General features: G+C 40.6%; 1 protein-coding gene and 1 non-coding gene across 2 annotated transcripts in view; one reads left to right on the forward strand and one right to left on the reverse strand.

Annotated features, from left to right (window-relative positions):
- LOC130240003 (cilia- and flagella-associated protein 46) overlaps nt 1-17,825 on the reverse strand; it is a 172,699-nt gene that overhangs the window by 79,650 nt on the left and 75,224 nt on the right. The window contains 11 exon segments of the mRNA XM_056471418.1: nt 1,162-1,317; nt 3,000-3,110; nt 3,289-3,434; nt 3,691-3,838; nt 7,520-7,706; nt 8,471-8,618; nt 11,917-11,983; nt 12,517-12,682; nt 13,540-13,671; nt 13,805-13,986; nt 15,910-16,020. Coding sequence (XP_056327393.1) covers nt 1,162-1,317; nt 3,000-3,110; nt 3,289-3,434; nt 3,691-3,838; nt 7,520-7,706; nt 8,471-8,618; nt 11,917-11,983; nt 12,517-12,682; nt 13,540-13,671; nt 13,805-13,986; nt 15,910-16,020 — 1,554 coding nt within the window.
- On the forward strand, nt 10,935-11,005 carry trnag-gcc (transfer RNA glycine (anticodon GCC)). The gene has a single exon. It is a non-coding gene; the product is annotated as a tRNA-Gly (tRNA).

A 17,825-nucleotide genomic window follows, 5' to 3' on the forward strand; every position in this document is an offset into this window, starting at 1 on the left:
TATCTGTCAATTCTGGCCATATTGGTCCATAATGTAGATATGTTTTTATATATATTGGAATAATGTCTTAGTAACTCATCAAGTCCTCAAATTAAACTGATTTCTGAAGGATCTCATTGCACTGACGACTGGAGTAGTGATGCTAAAATACAGCTTTACATCACAGATATAAATTACACATATTCACATAAAACAACTACTTAAAATTGTAATATTACTTCATATTTGTTGTAATTTTCCCGTATTATTAGTGAAATAAATGCAGCCATAAATGCAGCCTTGAATGCTAAATAGTTCTGTCTACTTATTCATTTATTTTTAAAACGGTTACTTAACCATATACTTAACTTGTTTCATAAACGAATAATTTCATCCATCCATCCATCCATCCATCTATCTATCTATCCATCTATCCATCTATCCATCTATCCATCTATCCATCTATCTATCTATCTATCTATCTATCTATCTATCTATCTATCTATCTATCTATCTATCTACCTATCTATCTATCTATCTATCTACCTACCTGTCTGTCTGTCTACCTACCTACCTACCTACCTACCTGTCTGTCTGTCTGTCTGTCTACCTGTCTACCTGTCTGTCTGTCTGTCTGTCTGTCTGTCTGTCTGTCTGTCTGTCTGTCTGTCTGTCTGTCTGTCTGTCTGTCTGTCTGTCTATCCATCCATCTATCTATTTATAGAGCTATTTAGTCATTCAGCATTTATGGCAACACAGTAAAAACAATATAGTTATATAATACAAAATACAGTTAAACAACTAAATTACACTATATTTGCTATTATTATTCTTACACTATTAAGTATATTATGTTATAGTCAAAATACAATAATTTGACTGACTAAACAGAGGTAAATAACAAGCTGTTTTCTAATAGTCTGTATCGTCTCGTTTTAATTAAGGGTTTCTCTTCAAATCAATAAAAGAGCCTGTGTAAATCACAGATATTGAAGGTGTTCAGATCAGTGTGTGCACTTCAGAGTGTTGATCATCTGTCAGATCTAAACGCTCTCCTCATGACTGATGATCTGTGTGTGTGTGTGTGTGTGTGTGTGTGTGTGTGTGTGTGTGTGTGTGTGTGTGTGTGTGTGTGTGTGTGTGTGTGTGTGTGTGTGTGTGTGTGTGTGTGTGTGATCTGACCTGCAGACTGACGCTGGAAGTGTTGATGCTGTATGGACTGCAGTCTGTGATGAACAGCACCCGGAGTTCGTCTGGACACACAAACTGAGCCCACTGAAGCGCACCAGCGGGAACATACACATCTGCAGCTTGGAGACCGTCCTCTTCAGGAGACACCTGCGCAAATGATTCAACACACACAGTATATATTAATTTATTCACACTCCTGTGAAAATTTAACTCAAATCTATCAATAGTGATGTTTAACGAGCAACGACATTTTTGTGGTATTTCCTGTTATATGTGTCTGTTGGAGAAAATCTGATTTATCTTCATTTGGCTGGAGATTATATATATATATATACGTTGTACTGTTATAATAGCCATTATTGATTATTAAACTGATATTCAGCAAAAGACAGGGTGTGTTTTGTATTTTCACTGAAAATGAAAGGAGGCAGTAAAAGTTATAGGCTCCGTTTTGTTATAAATATGCATACAGTGAAGATGACGCTCATAAAAATATAAAATAAATCCTAAGCCTAAATCCTGTACACAGCAGATCTCACAACTCGACCTACAATTAGAGGGATACAAAGTTAGCGTTAGCTCTACTATAAAAGATCTGGGTGTCATATTAGACAGCAATTTAACTTTTAAAAATCATATATCCCATGTCACAAAAACTGCTTTCTTTCATCTGAGAAATATCGCTAAGTTACGAAGTATGCTATCCATCTCAGATGCAGAAAAGCTAGTCCGTGCTTTAATGACCTCTAGGCTGGACTACTGTAATGCACTGCTTGCTGGCTGCCCAGCATCCTCTATTAACAAACTTCAATTAGTACAAAATGCAGCTGCCAGAGTTCTTACCAGGTCTAGAAAATTTGATCACATCACCCCAATTTTATCCTCCTTACACTGGCTGCCTGTTAAGTTTCGTATTGAATTTAAAATATTGCTTCTTACATATAAATCTTTAAATAATCTAGCTCCTGTTTATCTAACCAATCTTCTGTCTCGCTACAATCCAACTCGCTCTTTAAGATCTCAAAACTCATGGCTTCTGGTAGTACCTAGAATAGCAAAGTTGAGTAAAGGAGGTCGAGCCTTCTCATTTATAGCTCCTAAACTCTGGAATAGCCTTCCTGATAACGTCCGAGGCTCAGACACACTCTCCCAATTCAAAACTAGATTAAAGACCTATCTGTTCAGTAAAGCATACACTTAGTGCACCACTTGGTGGTCTGACACATGAATGTGCTCCACACATCTTGTTTATATACACTATGAACAGCAGCTACGCTAATTATTCTCTTTATTCTCTATTTCCACCTGGGGATACTCATCCCGAGGCCCTCAGACTATGCAGCGCCACTGATTCGATCCAAGACCAGCGACGAGATGATCCCAAGGTTTCCATTATCCTGGACCAGGCCATATCTTGAGCAGCTGCTGTGGTGGTCATGGAGCAGTGGAGAACATGAGACTGATTCCTGTGAGGCTCCAGGGACAGACGAGTCTCGCTGATGGCCAGCTTCCAGCCTTCGGCGCCCAGACTGCAGCTCTGCACAAGACATTTGGCCAGAGGAGAAATAGTCGTAGAGGAAAAGTTGCAATCAGAGAGGAGGATGTCTGCAGTCACGCCTCTATGTTCAGATGTCTCCGTTTCCCCCATCCACACTGACACGGAGCAGCCGCAGTTAACACCAACACAGCCTCTTCAGCGTTTCTAAAACGCTCTGGTTTCAGAGCTGAAAAGCTCTGGCGTAGTGTGGACAGAAGGAGGAACCGCAGCAAAACTCATGTGTTTTCAAACTAAAACATATTAGTGTAAAGCAGTGATCTGGGAGTCTGACCTGTTTGCTCTTCTTGTCGTCGGCTCTGTTGTCTCTCCTGGAGCTGCTGGACCTCACAGCAGGAGCCGCTTCAGGAGCAGTCAACAGATCCTGAGCACTCTCAATAGAGACCTGCACACACACACAAACACGCACAATCATGTGTGTATGACTCTACTGTGCTAATAGTGTGAGTGTGTGTGTGTGTGTGTGTGTGTGTGTGTGTGTGTGTGTGTGTGTGTGTGTGTGTGTGTGTGTGTGTGTGTGTGTGTGTGTGTGTGAGTGAAAGTGCAGTGTTTGTCAAATTCACCTTCCAGATGTGCAGAGTGCAGCTGTAGGCCGAGAGCAGGAGCTGCAGATGTGTGTGTGACGCACGCTGCTCGCAGACAGCCAGGAGTGTGTGTGCTCGGAGGAGACGCTCCAGACGACTGACTTCACGCAGCTCATACACACTCACTGCTCATGACACACATACACACACACAAAATCAGTAGAGTCATACACTCACAATCAGCACAATAGTTACTGTACACACATGCATGATCAATACAGCACAATCACACACTCATATACGCATGATCACTACAACACACACACACACACACACAATCAAGATAGTCAGTCTCTCTCTCTCTCTCTCTCTCTCTCTCTCTCTCTCTCTCTCTTTCACATACACACACAGTCAAAACAGAAAAGTCTCTCACACAAGCACCTGTGTGGGTCTGAGTGTGTGTGCGCAGCAGCAGGTGTATGGCGTGCTCCAGCTGCAGACGGGCATCGCTCACAGCAGAGTGTGTGTGGTACAGAAACTCACTGAACTCAAGCAGAACGTCCACCTTCTGGAGCTCCACTGCAGATGACTGATGAAACACACACACACGACTCTGATTGGCTGATAGTCATTCTCAGGTGTTTGGTTATTGTCAAATAAACACACAACTAAAGTAGTTCCGGCAGGTTTAGATCGCATATCACTCCGCCGAGTTGCGGAGGACACTAGTGCTACACACAGGAGGACACACACCTGACTAACACACCCTTATGTCTTATTTATTAGAGATTAAAGCACAGCTGAGGGGTGATAATGACTCTGGGTCTGTGATATTTATCTAATAACTCAACAGCCTATAATTAGAGACAGCAGGGTTTCTGCAGGATTCAACAAAGTCACGTTCAAGACCTCTTTAAGACCATTATGAATGACCTTTCAGACTTACACAGGGCTAAACGCTGAGGGTTTTTTCTAATGGCATATTAAATGTTACTGTATGAATGATACTGTAATTAAACCACATTGCTAAATAGAGAATAAAAGGTTTATTGAGATGGAATGTTAGTGATTGGTTGTGTGTTTGCCTGATTGGGTAGCTTTACATGGACATAGGAAAATGAAGACCTATTTAAAATGATACAACACAACATTTCAGTGTATTTAATAGTATTTTTGAAATGTAAGACATTTTAAGACCCCACAGATGGCTTTCATTGGGTTAAGTGTATGAGGAGTTTACTGCATGTTTCACATTTACAGAAGGGAACTGTTTTACTCAGAACACATCTTTCTAAAGGTGCTGTTGACTTGATATGTTCCCCAGATGTTGGTAACAAGCAAAGAAAACAAATCTAATTAGTTTACAAATGAAGTCATGCGTAATAAAAAGAAAAACAGGGAAACACTGTTGAACACATGAAGAAAGGGAGGTGTAGTTGGGCAGTGAATGGATCCAGACAGTATCTGAAATCTCTCAGTAGTTTTTCAGCCATTCTCTGCCCTTCTTCAGTGTAAATGAATATCAGCTGCTTCAGTCCAACACCCAGTGTGGCCAACTTATCAACTTTGTCACTATATTTAGAAACTTTTCCAGCCTTGGATCATTCTGAAAACGTAGTCCCGTGGACGTTTCTGGAGACCGTGAAATACGTCCCGGGAGGTAGGTATTTTGCAGTTTTTGTTTTCACCAATCCATGAGAGGCTGCTGTGTGCGCGTTTTAATTTCTCGAATTTCTCTCGAGAGTGCCATTCGCGCTCGCTGTTCTCGAGTAAACCCACCAGAGGCCGCTGTCGACTGACTGTCTGTCTGACTGACTGAATGAGTGAATGACTGACTGGCCGGCCGACCAATGGACTGACCCACCCTCCTCCTGCCCTAAACCCAACCAATTTTATCGATTGACCTGCCCACCCACAAAAGCCGTCCAGAAAAAGAAAAGCCCTCATCTGATTTTTACCACGTTTTTGGATTTTGCCACATTCTCACCCTGTTATTTACTTGTTTATTTTATGTTATGGATTCTGTTTTTGTCTTACCTGATTTCTGGAACAGCTCTTCCCCGGACTCAAACCCCGTCGTCGTCGTCGTCAACTCCTCTCTGCGTCTCAAGGCTGCTGACGAGCTAACTGGACAAACTGGTTGCAGTGGGAAAGCCCTCCACACGGAGGTAAGCGGTCAGCTGGTAAGCGTGAAAAGGAACGGCGTCATACCGCCCGTATCGTTCATTTAAATAAAATTAAATGCAGCCATATGTAACTCCGGCTACAAAATCCGCGGTCTCCAGAAACACAGACGGGACTACGTTTTCAGAATGTGTCTGTGTTGGACTTTTCAGACCCCTGCATGCATACATGCATGCATGCTGTTAAACAAACAGAAACAGGTGGACTTGATGATGTCAGTAATATGCAAATTGACATATGACGTAATCTAGCGACATTTAGCGACTTTTCTGGCAGAGCTTAGCTTAGGGGGTCTGGCTTTAGTTGTTGGTTTCACTTATATTTCAAGCTTTATTGTTCATGCAGCTGCTTTTGTGAGACATCCAATGGCAGAAACATGAACTGCAGCTAAATGTTTACACACTTGATGACATTACAAACTCTGTGGATGGCTCAGTATTGTGAACAACTCCGATAAAAGCATACAGAGGAAGACTTTCATATGTCAAGATGTGCATAAAGTGTGTGTGCTGGCGCTCACCGGCTGCTTCACTAGCACACACGTCAACCAATTGAAGCAGAGCTTGAAGGTAAACAAACAGCGGTTTATCATAAGCATTTTATCGATAATTTTTTACACATTTGGCATTAATAAAGAACATAGAAACGTTCTCTGACTAACATCTAGCAGCTGAATGTGCCTGGAAAATATTCAAAGGCTTTTATTTTCATAAACAGCGCGGATGTGAATGCATCTGAGTGTTCTGATTGGCTGGAGTATATGTCTCACATCAGCGTGTTCCAAGCGTGAACGCGCTCTTTCCAGCAACTTCCTTCTGCATTCACACAGAGCAGCATTACGGCAAGTTACTGGTAACATTACAACTTCACTTTCCAGAAAATTGCTGGAATGAATTTAATTTTCTGGAAAGGTCTGTATGAGTGAAGGGGGGTAATGATTAGAGCCCTGCACGGGCCTTAAATCTAAGCCCTAGCCCGGCTCTGGCCTGAGATGCACAGGCTGTAGCCGTGCCCTTGTCCAACAGCTTATTACAATTTTTGGTCCGAGTCCAACCCGAAGCCTGTCTTTTTCCCGCCAAACAGCTTATACTGTTACAGCCATTAAAATAGACTTGTATTTAACAGAAAGTTGAAGTTTTTTAATCCGAATTTAGAGAAAGGTTTTTTTTATTGTTTTTTAAATGTAAGTTTTAGTTTAAGTGACATCGATATCCAAGTGGTATGTGATCTAGTTTACTCAACTTATAAGTTGTGCGTTGTGCATAACCAGTTGGCCCATCATTTAAAGTTGTCGCAATTTATAAAGTTGACCCGAAGTTTGCCTTTCCTCTAGTGTCTTTCACAGTTTTAAGTTCGCCAATTTTTCTCTTATGTTCTCCATTGCACGTGGCTGGAAATCACAAGGCATCAATGACGCTTCGTGACCACACGCATTAGATCTTATTAAACTTTTTTTAAAGATTTTTCTAAAGCAGGCCCGAAGCCCGATATGCGTGCTAGCTATGATGTGAAAATGGCTCTATGTATGATCCAAAACCCAGCTAAAGAGACTCTCAGACGCTTTTAGAGACAGAAAATCAAGCTGTAGAATGGCCCAGCCATTCACCTGAGCCGAATCCAATAGAGAATACAGAATAAAGCTCAGATTTGATAGATGAGGCCCACAGAACCATCAAGATTTTGACACTTTGTTGAAGTGTGTGAGAAACTCATGAGGTTTCATTCTCCATATGAGAGGTGTCTTTAAACTGCAGCACCGAACAAGACTTTATATAAAGTATTAAACACAGTTCAGTAGTTCAGCTCTTTCTCCTTCTGCCATTAGACTGTTACTACACACAGCTCATCTATCAGATTTGATTGTTTTGTTTGTATTGTTTGGGTTTTTACCAAAATCTGCTTTAATTCCATGTCAACAGCTCCTTTAGAGAGATTATTCCCAGAAAAAAAACCTGACCATGTGTTTAATACTTATTTCCCCTGCTGTATATTTAGATTTACTCATTCAGTAGCTGCTTTTACCAAAGCGACTCACAAGTGAGGAGTAAATGCTAAGTGGAAGTTCTACTTGTGTTTATGTCTTTACCATGAGCGCAGTGATGGCGTTGTGGTAGTAGCGGATCCGCTGTTGTGTGTCTGTGGTACAGAGAGCTGCTCGACGCCACATAGCAGAGCAGAAGACCTCATCTTCACCACTGCAGAGCTGCTGCACGTCCAGCAGAACACACACACACAACCTGGCCTTCAGCTCCACACGCTGCTGCAACAGCACTCTGAACACACACACACACACACACACACACACACACACAAATATATACACAGAAACATGCACACATACACACATATATAAACATACACACAGTCAAGGACACATGCACACGCAGACACTCACACACACAAACAAACATATACAAATACAAAGTTCTTATCTGCCTCTTTGCATTCACTCATTTTTTAATGAAATATTCCCAAATGTGCACAAAAGGAGGTTGAAGGAAAAGCTGATGTAAAGAAGAACAGTGACGCTATTCTACACACAGACAGCAGATGGCGCAACAGAGTGCTGATGAGGGACCAAACTCTTCTCTACACTGTTTCATGCACTCACGACATAGGTTTGCTTGTGTCTTTGTGTGTGTGTGTGTGTGTGTGTGTCTGTGTGTGCACGAGTGAGTGTAATCGTGTGAGTGTGTGTGTTTGTGTCTCTGTGTGTGACATATCAGGACACATGTCTGTATAATGACATGGATATGACACAGCTATTAGAGAAGGTGGTGAATTATGAGGACATTGCTGACGTCCTCATTTCTCCAAAAGCTTTTAAATCACACAGAATGAGCTTATTCAGAGAGTAAAGCTGCACACAGTGTCCTGTGAGGGTTGGTTTAGGGGCAGGGTGAGGTTAGGCCAATAGAAAAGACAGTTTGTACAGTAGAAAAACAATGGAATCCTATTAAACATACCCACAATTCACAAACTTATGTGTACGTGTGTGTGTGTGTGTGTGTGTGTGTGTGTGTGTGTGTGCTCTCACCTCTGCTGTGTGGCGTCTGCAGTCTCTCTCAGGATCTCCTCCAGCAGGTGAATGCTGCTCCTCCAGTCTGCAGCGTCTGCATGAACACTCAGCACAGCCTTTAACACACACAACCAGAGCTTCAGCTCTTCAACACCATCACCAGCAGCTGCAAACAGGAGGAACACACACACACACACACACACACACGTGCGCACACACTCATATCTGATATACTGCTGGAAAAACAACAACCACAATTAATTGCCCTCCATATAAAAGTTTGTTTAGACATAATTTAAGTGTGTGTGATGTATGTGTGTGTATATATACAGTTGAAGTCAGAATTATTTTCTGTTTTCCCCAATTTTTGTTTAACGGAGAGCAGATTTCTCCAAAACATTTCTGCACATAATAGTGATAATAACTGATTTATTTTCTCTTTGTCATGATGACAGTAAATAATATTAGACTAGATATTCTTCAAGACACTTCTATACAGCTTAAAGTGACATTTAAAGGCTTAACTAGGTTAATTAGGTTAACTAGACAGGTTAGGGTAATTAGGCAAGTTATTGTATGATGATGGTTTGTTCTGGAGACTATCAAAAAAATATATAGCTTAAAGGGGCTAATAATATTGACCTTAAAATGGTTCATTAAAATTTAAAAACTGCTTTTATTCTAGCCGAAATAAAACAAATAAGACTTTCTCCAGAAGAAAAAATATTATCAGACATACTGTGAACATTTCCTTGCTCTGTTCAACATCATTTGGGAAATATTTAAAAAAGAGAGGAAAATTTAAAGCGGGGCTAATAATTCTGACTTCAACTGTATATATGAACACACACACACACACACACACACACACACACACACACACACATGCATGCATATATTTGAGATAGTGTTTATTTGTATATTGAGATATAAAATGTTTGCCTATGAGATGCAAATGATATGAAAATGATATGAAAATGTCTGAGCTCATGGCAATCCTTCACTCTATCCTTTTTAACAAACAACAGTCCATTTCTCAATGTATGTGTTTTTAATATATTGTAATGTGGTATAGCTGAACAACTAAACTGTATTTTTATATTATATTAATTTTCTATTTATTATTATTATTATTATTATTATTATTATGATTTCTTTTTTTTTTTTTCATAAGTCGTGTGTTGCAGACCTCTTGGTCAGGTCACCCTTGTAAATGAGATCTTGATCTCAATGGGTTTTATCTATTAAATAAAGAAACACATGTAAATTTATATATATACATATATTTATTTATATTTGTTATATATTATAAATTTTTATATGTAACAAAGTTTTGTATGAGTCTGTATCACACATACAGTTGAAGTCAGAATTATTCGCCCTCTTTTTAATTATTATTTTTTTTATATTTCCCAAATGCTGTTTAACAGAGCAAGGAAACTTTCACAATATGTCTGATTATATTTTTTCTTCTGCAAAAAGTCTTATTTGTTTTATTTTGGCTAGAATAAAAGCTGTTTTTAATTGTTTTAAAAGCCATTTTAAGGTCAATATTATTAGCCCCTTTAAGCTATATTTGTTTTCGATAGTCTACAGAACAAACCATCATTATACAATACCTTGCCTAATTACCGTAACCTGCCTAGTTAACCTAATGAACCTAGTTAAGCCTTTAAATGTCACTTTAAGCTGTATAGAAGTGTCTTGAAGAATATCTAGTCTAATATTATTTACTGTCATCATGACAAAGAGAAAATAAATCAGTTATTAGAGATGAGTTATTAAAACTATTATGTGCAGAAATGTGTTGAACACATCTTCTCTACATTAAACAGAAATAGGGGAAAAAAATAAACAGGGGGGCTAATAATTCTTCAACTGTAAGACTTCAACTGTACACATATATATATATATATATATATATATATATATATATATATATATATATATATATATATATATATATATATATATATATATATATATATATATATATATATATATATATATATATATATATATTACACACATATATTATGCCAAAACAACAAAACTTTTATTCTAATCATGATTAATCTTTGCTCAGTGCTTGTATGTATGTTTTTGCACAGGGTTTTTTGTGTCTATGTGCATATTCTGTTTTATGTTTGTGTGTTGCCCATTCCGACAGTATTTTCTAACCTTGGTTGGTTACTATAATAATCATAATAGTGGCAGGCGAGAATTCTACCATTGCTGATGCTGGAGCACTGCGTCCCCCTGCTGGAGGAATAACACACTGCAGAAAATAACATTTCAGCACACCGACAACAACACAGTGTCTCAAACTCTCTCTCTCTCAAAGTCAAACACTACAGACTTTACAGATATACATTACATTAAGGGTTACCTATCAAAGTTACATTAGAGCGATACTACGCGGAGGAAAACGTGGGTCATGTGCTCTTTTGAGGCAGCAGAGGGGAAGCTATCTTCATCATCAGCATTGGTGGTTCAGTGGTAGAATTCTCGCCTGCCACGCGGGAGGCCCGGGTTCGATTCCCGGCCAATGCAGATATACTTTTCATTTTTAGGAAGTAAACCGAGAGTCGTGACATATGGTAAAAGTATGCTGTCTTAAAGTCAGTATCCACACACAAACATGCTCACAAAATCCCTGCAGAACCCTTGTCTCAAATTTGCAACCTTTGGGTCACAAGTCTGATGCTCTCTAACCATTTTGCCACAACATCTCCTATTCCAATCAATCAATAAATAAATAATACAAGTAAATAAATAGCTAAATAAATTAACTCACTAATAATAAAACAATAATAATAATAAACAAAAAATAAAAACATTAAATCATTATAAATATAAGTAAATAAATTTATTAATAAAATAAAAAACAAAAAAAAATTCTTTAAAAATTATACAAAAATATGTAAATAAATTAATTGATTTTAGTAAAATTAAAATAAATAAATAAATAAATAAATAAATAATAATAATAATAGGTGGTTTATTCCAATGTGGTGACCTCTGAAATAGAGACTAAGCCAAAAGAAAATGAATGAATACATTAATAATAATAAAAAACTATACAGTATATATTGTGCATATATATATATATATTCTTTTATAGAATTACACTCATCCTCTCAGAAACGTTACACACTCAACCAATTTACAATGTGCATTTCAGAACTTCAGTCACCCTAAAATGTAAACTCTGCATCATTTCCTCATCCTGCGCTTGTTTCAGACATGTTTGAGTTTCTTTCTTCTGTTAAACACTAATAAAAATTCACTGAAGAATGCAGGAAAAAACATTGACCTCTACAGTATTTTTGTTTCTACAATGAATGTCAATGGCTGTTTTTCCAACATTCTTCTCCTGGAAGCGTAAACCACTTGAGTGTGAGTAAATGAAGAGTAAACGTTTTTATTCAGTTTAAAAATGAAGTCAAAAAAAGAGTTCTCACGTGTGGTTTGAGATGTCTCCATCACTGCTCCTCCATGCTTCAGTAAAGACGCTTGCTTAAGTTTGCCCTGAACACACAAATATAAACGCATCATGCACTGTCTCTGAAAAAACATACTGGAAACACTTAATAAAATCCTAAAGGAAACTTATAATGGGTGACACGGTGGTGCAGTGGTTATGTGGCCTCTCAGCAAGAAGGTCACTGGTTCGAGTCCAGGCTGGGTCAGTTTGTGTTTCTGTGTGGGTTTGCATGTTCTCCCTGTGTTGGTGTGGGTTTCCTCCGGGTGTTCTGGTTTCCCCCACAGTCCAAACACATGCGCTATAGGGGAATTGATCAACTAAATTGGCTGTAGTGTCTGAGTGTGTGTGTGAGAATGAGTTTTCCAGTACTAGGTTGTGGCTGGAAGGGTATCTGCTGTATAAAACATATGCTGGAATAGTTGGCGGTTCATTCCGTTGTGACGACCCCTGATAAATAAGGGACTAAGCTGAAGGAAAATGAATGATGAACGCGAGGTACAGTCTATCCCATCAAAAGTGAGTGTGTGTGTGTGTGTGTGTGTGTGTGTGTGTGTGTGTGTGTGTGTCTTTCACTCACGCGTGTGTGTTTGCTGTGTGTGCGTGTCAGGGTCTTCAGGATGACCTCCAGTGGTTCTCTCAGCTGTGCTCGGAGGCGTCTGGAGTCCAGCAGAGAAACACAGGAGGTCCAGTAGAGACCTGCTGCGCTCACACACAGAGGCCAGCTGCCCGCCTGCTCCGCTAGCCTGCAACACACACACACACACACACACACACACACACACACACACACACACACACACACACACACACACACACACACACACACACACACACACACACACACACACACACACACACACATTTATGTTAGGTGACCATGGTGCAAATGCGCGAACACACACACACACACGCACTCGCACATGTACACACACACATAAATGTCACACAGACACGCACTAACCCAAAAGTGCGCGCGCACACACACACACACACACATACAAACATGCAGTCACACACACACATACAAACATGCAGTCACACACACACATACAAACATGCAGTCACACACACACACACACACACAAACGCACATGCACAGAAACGTTGTAACAAACACAAATGTGCACACACACAATCATGCACATATACGTAGACACACTTGTACACATACACACAAACATGTGCACACACAACAATGTGGACATGCATGCACGTGCGCACACACACACACACACACACACACATGCATACACAAACACGCACACTCAACAACGTGGACATGCACGCACACACACACACACACACAAACACGCACACACGTACATACATGCATACAAACACGCACACAACACACACATACAACTGCGCACACGCACACCCATAGACACACACACACCCACTCACACATACATACATACATACATGAAAACATACGTGCACACACACAGAAACACAAACATACAAATGCGCACACACAAACATGCACACGCACACCCACAGACACACACCTGCACATGCTCAAATGCACTCACACACACACGCACATACACACAGAGCCTGTAGCAGCAGAAACACAGCAGTAGTGGAGTGTGTTCCAGACCTGACGGCGGACAGCAGCGCTCGCAGACCCTCCATGTATGTGCTGTGATGAGCTCTGGCCTCATGAAGCAAACTCTGACCTCTCACACACACTGCACTGCTCAGCATCTCCTGCACTGAACACACACTCAGCCTACACACACACACACAATAAACTGAGGAGCTTGTACTTTTCACTACGTTCCAAATTAAGATAACGCTCTCTTTACAAATGATGACCAGCTCAGACGTCTGATTGATGAACGAGCTGAACTGATGTTACTCACAGAGCGCTGGAGTCCGTCTTCAGTCTGTGAACGGCCCTCTGCTCCAGCTGCAGTGCATTATGGGTGCAGGTCAGGACGAGGTCATGATCACGGGTCTGATGAGCAGACAGAGCGAGTTGAGTCCACACACAGAGCTCTACAGCAGGATCAGACCACTGAGCGCCTGACGCCATCTCCACCAGCTGACGGAGAGAGAGAGAGATCGTCTGTGTTACTGACTGACACCACAACACATCTACTCAGCCTGACTGAGGCTTTCAGACTCACAAATGACACACTACACACACATATACACTTAATCATGTGGTGTAGGAACTGAGTTATTTTACAAACCGGACATTTTAACTGTTTCCCAGTCAATAGCAAATGACAATTATGTCACGTCCCCAGTCACCATCATGAGGCGGCATAATCATCTCTGATGGAGAATTATGATGCACAATCCAAAATTCATTTATTTTCCTTAGGAGCTCCCATATTTATCAGGTCACCACAGCGGAATGACCCGTCAACTATTCCAGCATACGTTTTATGCAGCGGATGCCCTTCCAGCTGCAACCCAGTACTGGGAAATACAAACCAAAATAAACACAGCTATCCAACTTTATAGCACCTCCCATTGATCAGTAGCTTCTCCCCTTCATTATCAACAGATCCTCCCCATTATTCATCAGTTCCTCCCCTTTGCAAGCAGCCCCTCCCCTTTCTCACTAGCTCCTTCTCTTTGTTGTTAGCTCCTCCCCTTTGTCAGCAGCCCTTCCCCTGCATAATCAGCTTCTCTTTACCAGCAGCTCACCCCTTCCAATAAGCCCCTCCCCTTTGCCAGCAGCTCCTCCCCTACACAATCAGCTCCTCCTCTTTACCAGCAGCTCATCCCCTTTCCAGAAGCCCCTTGCCTTTGTCAGCAGCTCCTCCCCTTCCTCATCCGCCTCTTCCTTTTGCCAGCAGCTCATCCCATTCTTCATCAGCCCCTCCCCTTTGATAGCAGCTCCTCCCCTTCCTCATCAGCCCCTCCCTTTTGTCATCAGCCCCTCCCCTACATCCCTTTCAGAGATGCTCCTTCCCTGTGCCATCAGCCCCTCCCTTTCCTCATTAGCGCCTCCCCTTTATCATCAGCTCCTCCCCTTTGCTAGCAGGCCCTCTCCTTCCTCATCAGCCCCTTCCTTTTGCCAGCAGCTCATCCCCTTTCTCATCATCCCCTCCCTTTTGTCATCAGCCCCTCCCCTTCACCAGCAGGTCCTCTCTTCTCAACAACCTGTCCCTTTCCTCATCAGCTCCTCCCCTTTGCCTGCAGATCCTCAACTTCCTTATCAGCAACTCCCCTTTCTCAGTAGCTCCTCCCCTTCCCCATCAGCCACTCCCTTTCCCATCATTCCCTCCCCTTCATGATTAGCTCCTTCCTTTCTTCAGTAGCCCCTCCCCTTCTTTATCAGCTCCTCCCCTTTGCCAACAGCTCCTCCACTTTACTAGCAACTCCTCTTCTCAGAAGCTCCTTCCCTTTTGTCAGAAGCTCCTCCCCTTCCCCATCAGCCCCTCCCCTTTCTCAGCAGCATCTCCCCTACCCCATCAGCCCCTCCCCTTTTTTCATCAGCTCCTCCCCTTCCTCAGCAGCTCCCGGTATTCAAGTGCACTTTTTCTTTTCTTCTTCTTGGTGTAAACTCACTACATGCACTACTTGTACCACAAAGTGTAGAATAGTGCATAAGCATAGACACATATTGACAACCCACTGGTAGATCTTTATCACTCTCCCAGTAGAATCCATTAATGACAAAAGTATAAGTTCAAGAAATGATACTCAAGTCTCTATTCTTTTATCTAATTGCCACAAACGTTGATATACAGCTCTCCATTTGACATTGTGCGGTGCAGGCCTCAAATAAGGGGCCGTTCACAGTGAATACACTCTTGTGAAGAAAATGACCAGAAGAATGGGACGAACAGTTGGTTGATGCTTGCCTCTGCTCATGCTGTAAAATCTTCAAAAGATTACTTTTTCTGATTAAATTAATATTTTACATCCCATTAGGATTTCTTTGAGGGCAGTGTATCTTTATTTTGAGTCCAGAACAGTATAAGAACAGGCCGTGTTTACATGTTCTTACCACAGACAGAGCAGGAACTGTAAACTCCATCAGTTTGGACTTCCTGTTACACTGAAGCATCTCCACAGCGACCAGCACTCGAGACATGGCGGAGATGGCTTCATTTTCACTCTGAGAGATGCAGAAGTCAGATAAACACACTGTATTATATCTGATGAATGGATTCAAACAAGCTCTATATGATTAGATTCTGCTGTTAGGCCTGTTGTACATGATCTCCCAGATGCCTTAGAAATCTGTGTGTGGGTACACATGGCCATATGTGAACATATACATCTATTTACATCTAATATATTTAAACATATGTACAATATTGTAATTTTTAAACAGCAATTTTTGCATCATTTCAAAATATTTGTTGCATATATGACATTTTATATATGTGAAATCCACTTGCATATCATATATGTAATGTGCACATACAGCTGAAGTCAGAATTATCAGCCTCCCTGAATTATTACCCCCGTTTATTTTTTCCCCAATTTTTGTTTTTAACTGAGAGAATATTATAATCATAACAGTGTTAATAACTCATCTCTAATAACTGATTTATTTTCTCTTTGTCATGATGACAGTAAATAATATTAGACTAGATATTCTTCCAGACACTTCTATACAGCTTACAGTGACATTTAAAGGCTTAACTAGGTTAATTAGGCAAGGCAAGGCAAGGCAAGTTTATTTATATAGCACATTTCATACACAGTGGCAATTCAAAGTGCTTTACATAAACAGGAATAAAAGAAACAAGTATAAGAGAAATAAAAACAAATAATAGAAATGGTAAAAATAAAAATAAAATAAAATAAAAGCTGATAAAATGTTATAAAAGAATTAAAAAGAGGAGAAAAACATAGTAGTTTGATCTGTGGGACGTAGCACAGTGCTCATTCAGTAAAGGCACAGCTAAACAGATGTGTTTTCAGTCTTGATTTGAACGTGCCTAATGTTGGAGCACATCTGATCATTTCTGGAAGCTGATTCCAGCAGCGAGGGGCGTAGTAGCTAAAAGCCGATTCACCCTGCTTTGACTGAACTCTTGGAATTTCTAGTTTATTTGATCCTAAAGATCTGAGTGATCTGTTTGGTTTGTATTCAGTGAGCATATCTGTAATGTATTGAGGTCCTAGGCCATTTAGTGATTTATAGACCAGTAATAATACTTTAAAATCTATTCTAAATGTAACTGGGAGCCAGTGTAAAGACCTGAGGACAGGTGTGATGTGCTCTGATTTCCTGGTTCTGGTCAGAATTCTGGCCGCAGCGTTCTGGATGAGCTGTAACTGTCTGACTGTCTTTTTGGGAAGGCCAGTGAGGAGGCCATTACAGTAATCCACCCTGCTGCTGATAAAAGCATGAACAAGTTTCTCTAAGTCTTCACTGAAAACAAAGCATCTAATTCTTGCAATGTTTTTGAGATGATAGTATGCTGATTTACTAACTGCTTTGATATGACTATTAAAACTCAGATCTGACTCCAGAGTCACACCAAGATTCTTGACCTTATTTTTTGTTGTTTGACCCTTAGAGCCAAGGTACGCATTCACCTTGAGAAGCTCATCTCTGTTATCAAACGCAATCACTTCAGTTTTCTCTTTGTTTAACTGAAGAAAGTTTTGGCACATCCAATTGTTAATTTCATCAATGCATTGGCAGAGGGTGTCAATGGGGCTGTAGTCATTAGGCAGTAAGGCTAGGTAGATCTGAGTGTCATCAGCATAGCTGTGGTAGGAGATTTGATTTTTTCTCATTATTTGGCTCAGCGGGAGCATATAAAGGTTGAACAGGAGAGGTGCCAGAATCGAGCCTTGTGGGACTCCACATGTCATGGGTGTCCACCTCGACCTAAGGTCACCTATACTGACATAGTAACCTCTCCCTTCAAGGTAAGATCTAAACCATTTGAGGACCGTCCC

The sequence above is a fragment of the Danio aesculapii genome, chromosome 13 (assembly GCF_903798145.1).
Source record: "Danio aesculapii chromosome 13, fDanAes4.1, whole genome shotgun sequence".
NCBI lineage: Eukaryota > Metazoa > Chordata > Actinopteri > Cypriniformes > Danionidae > Danio > Danio aesculapii.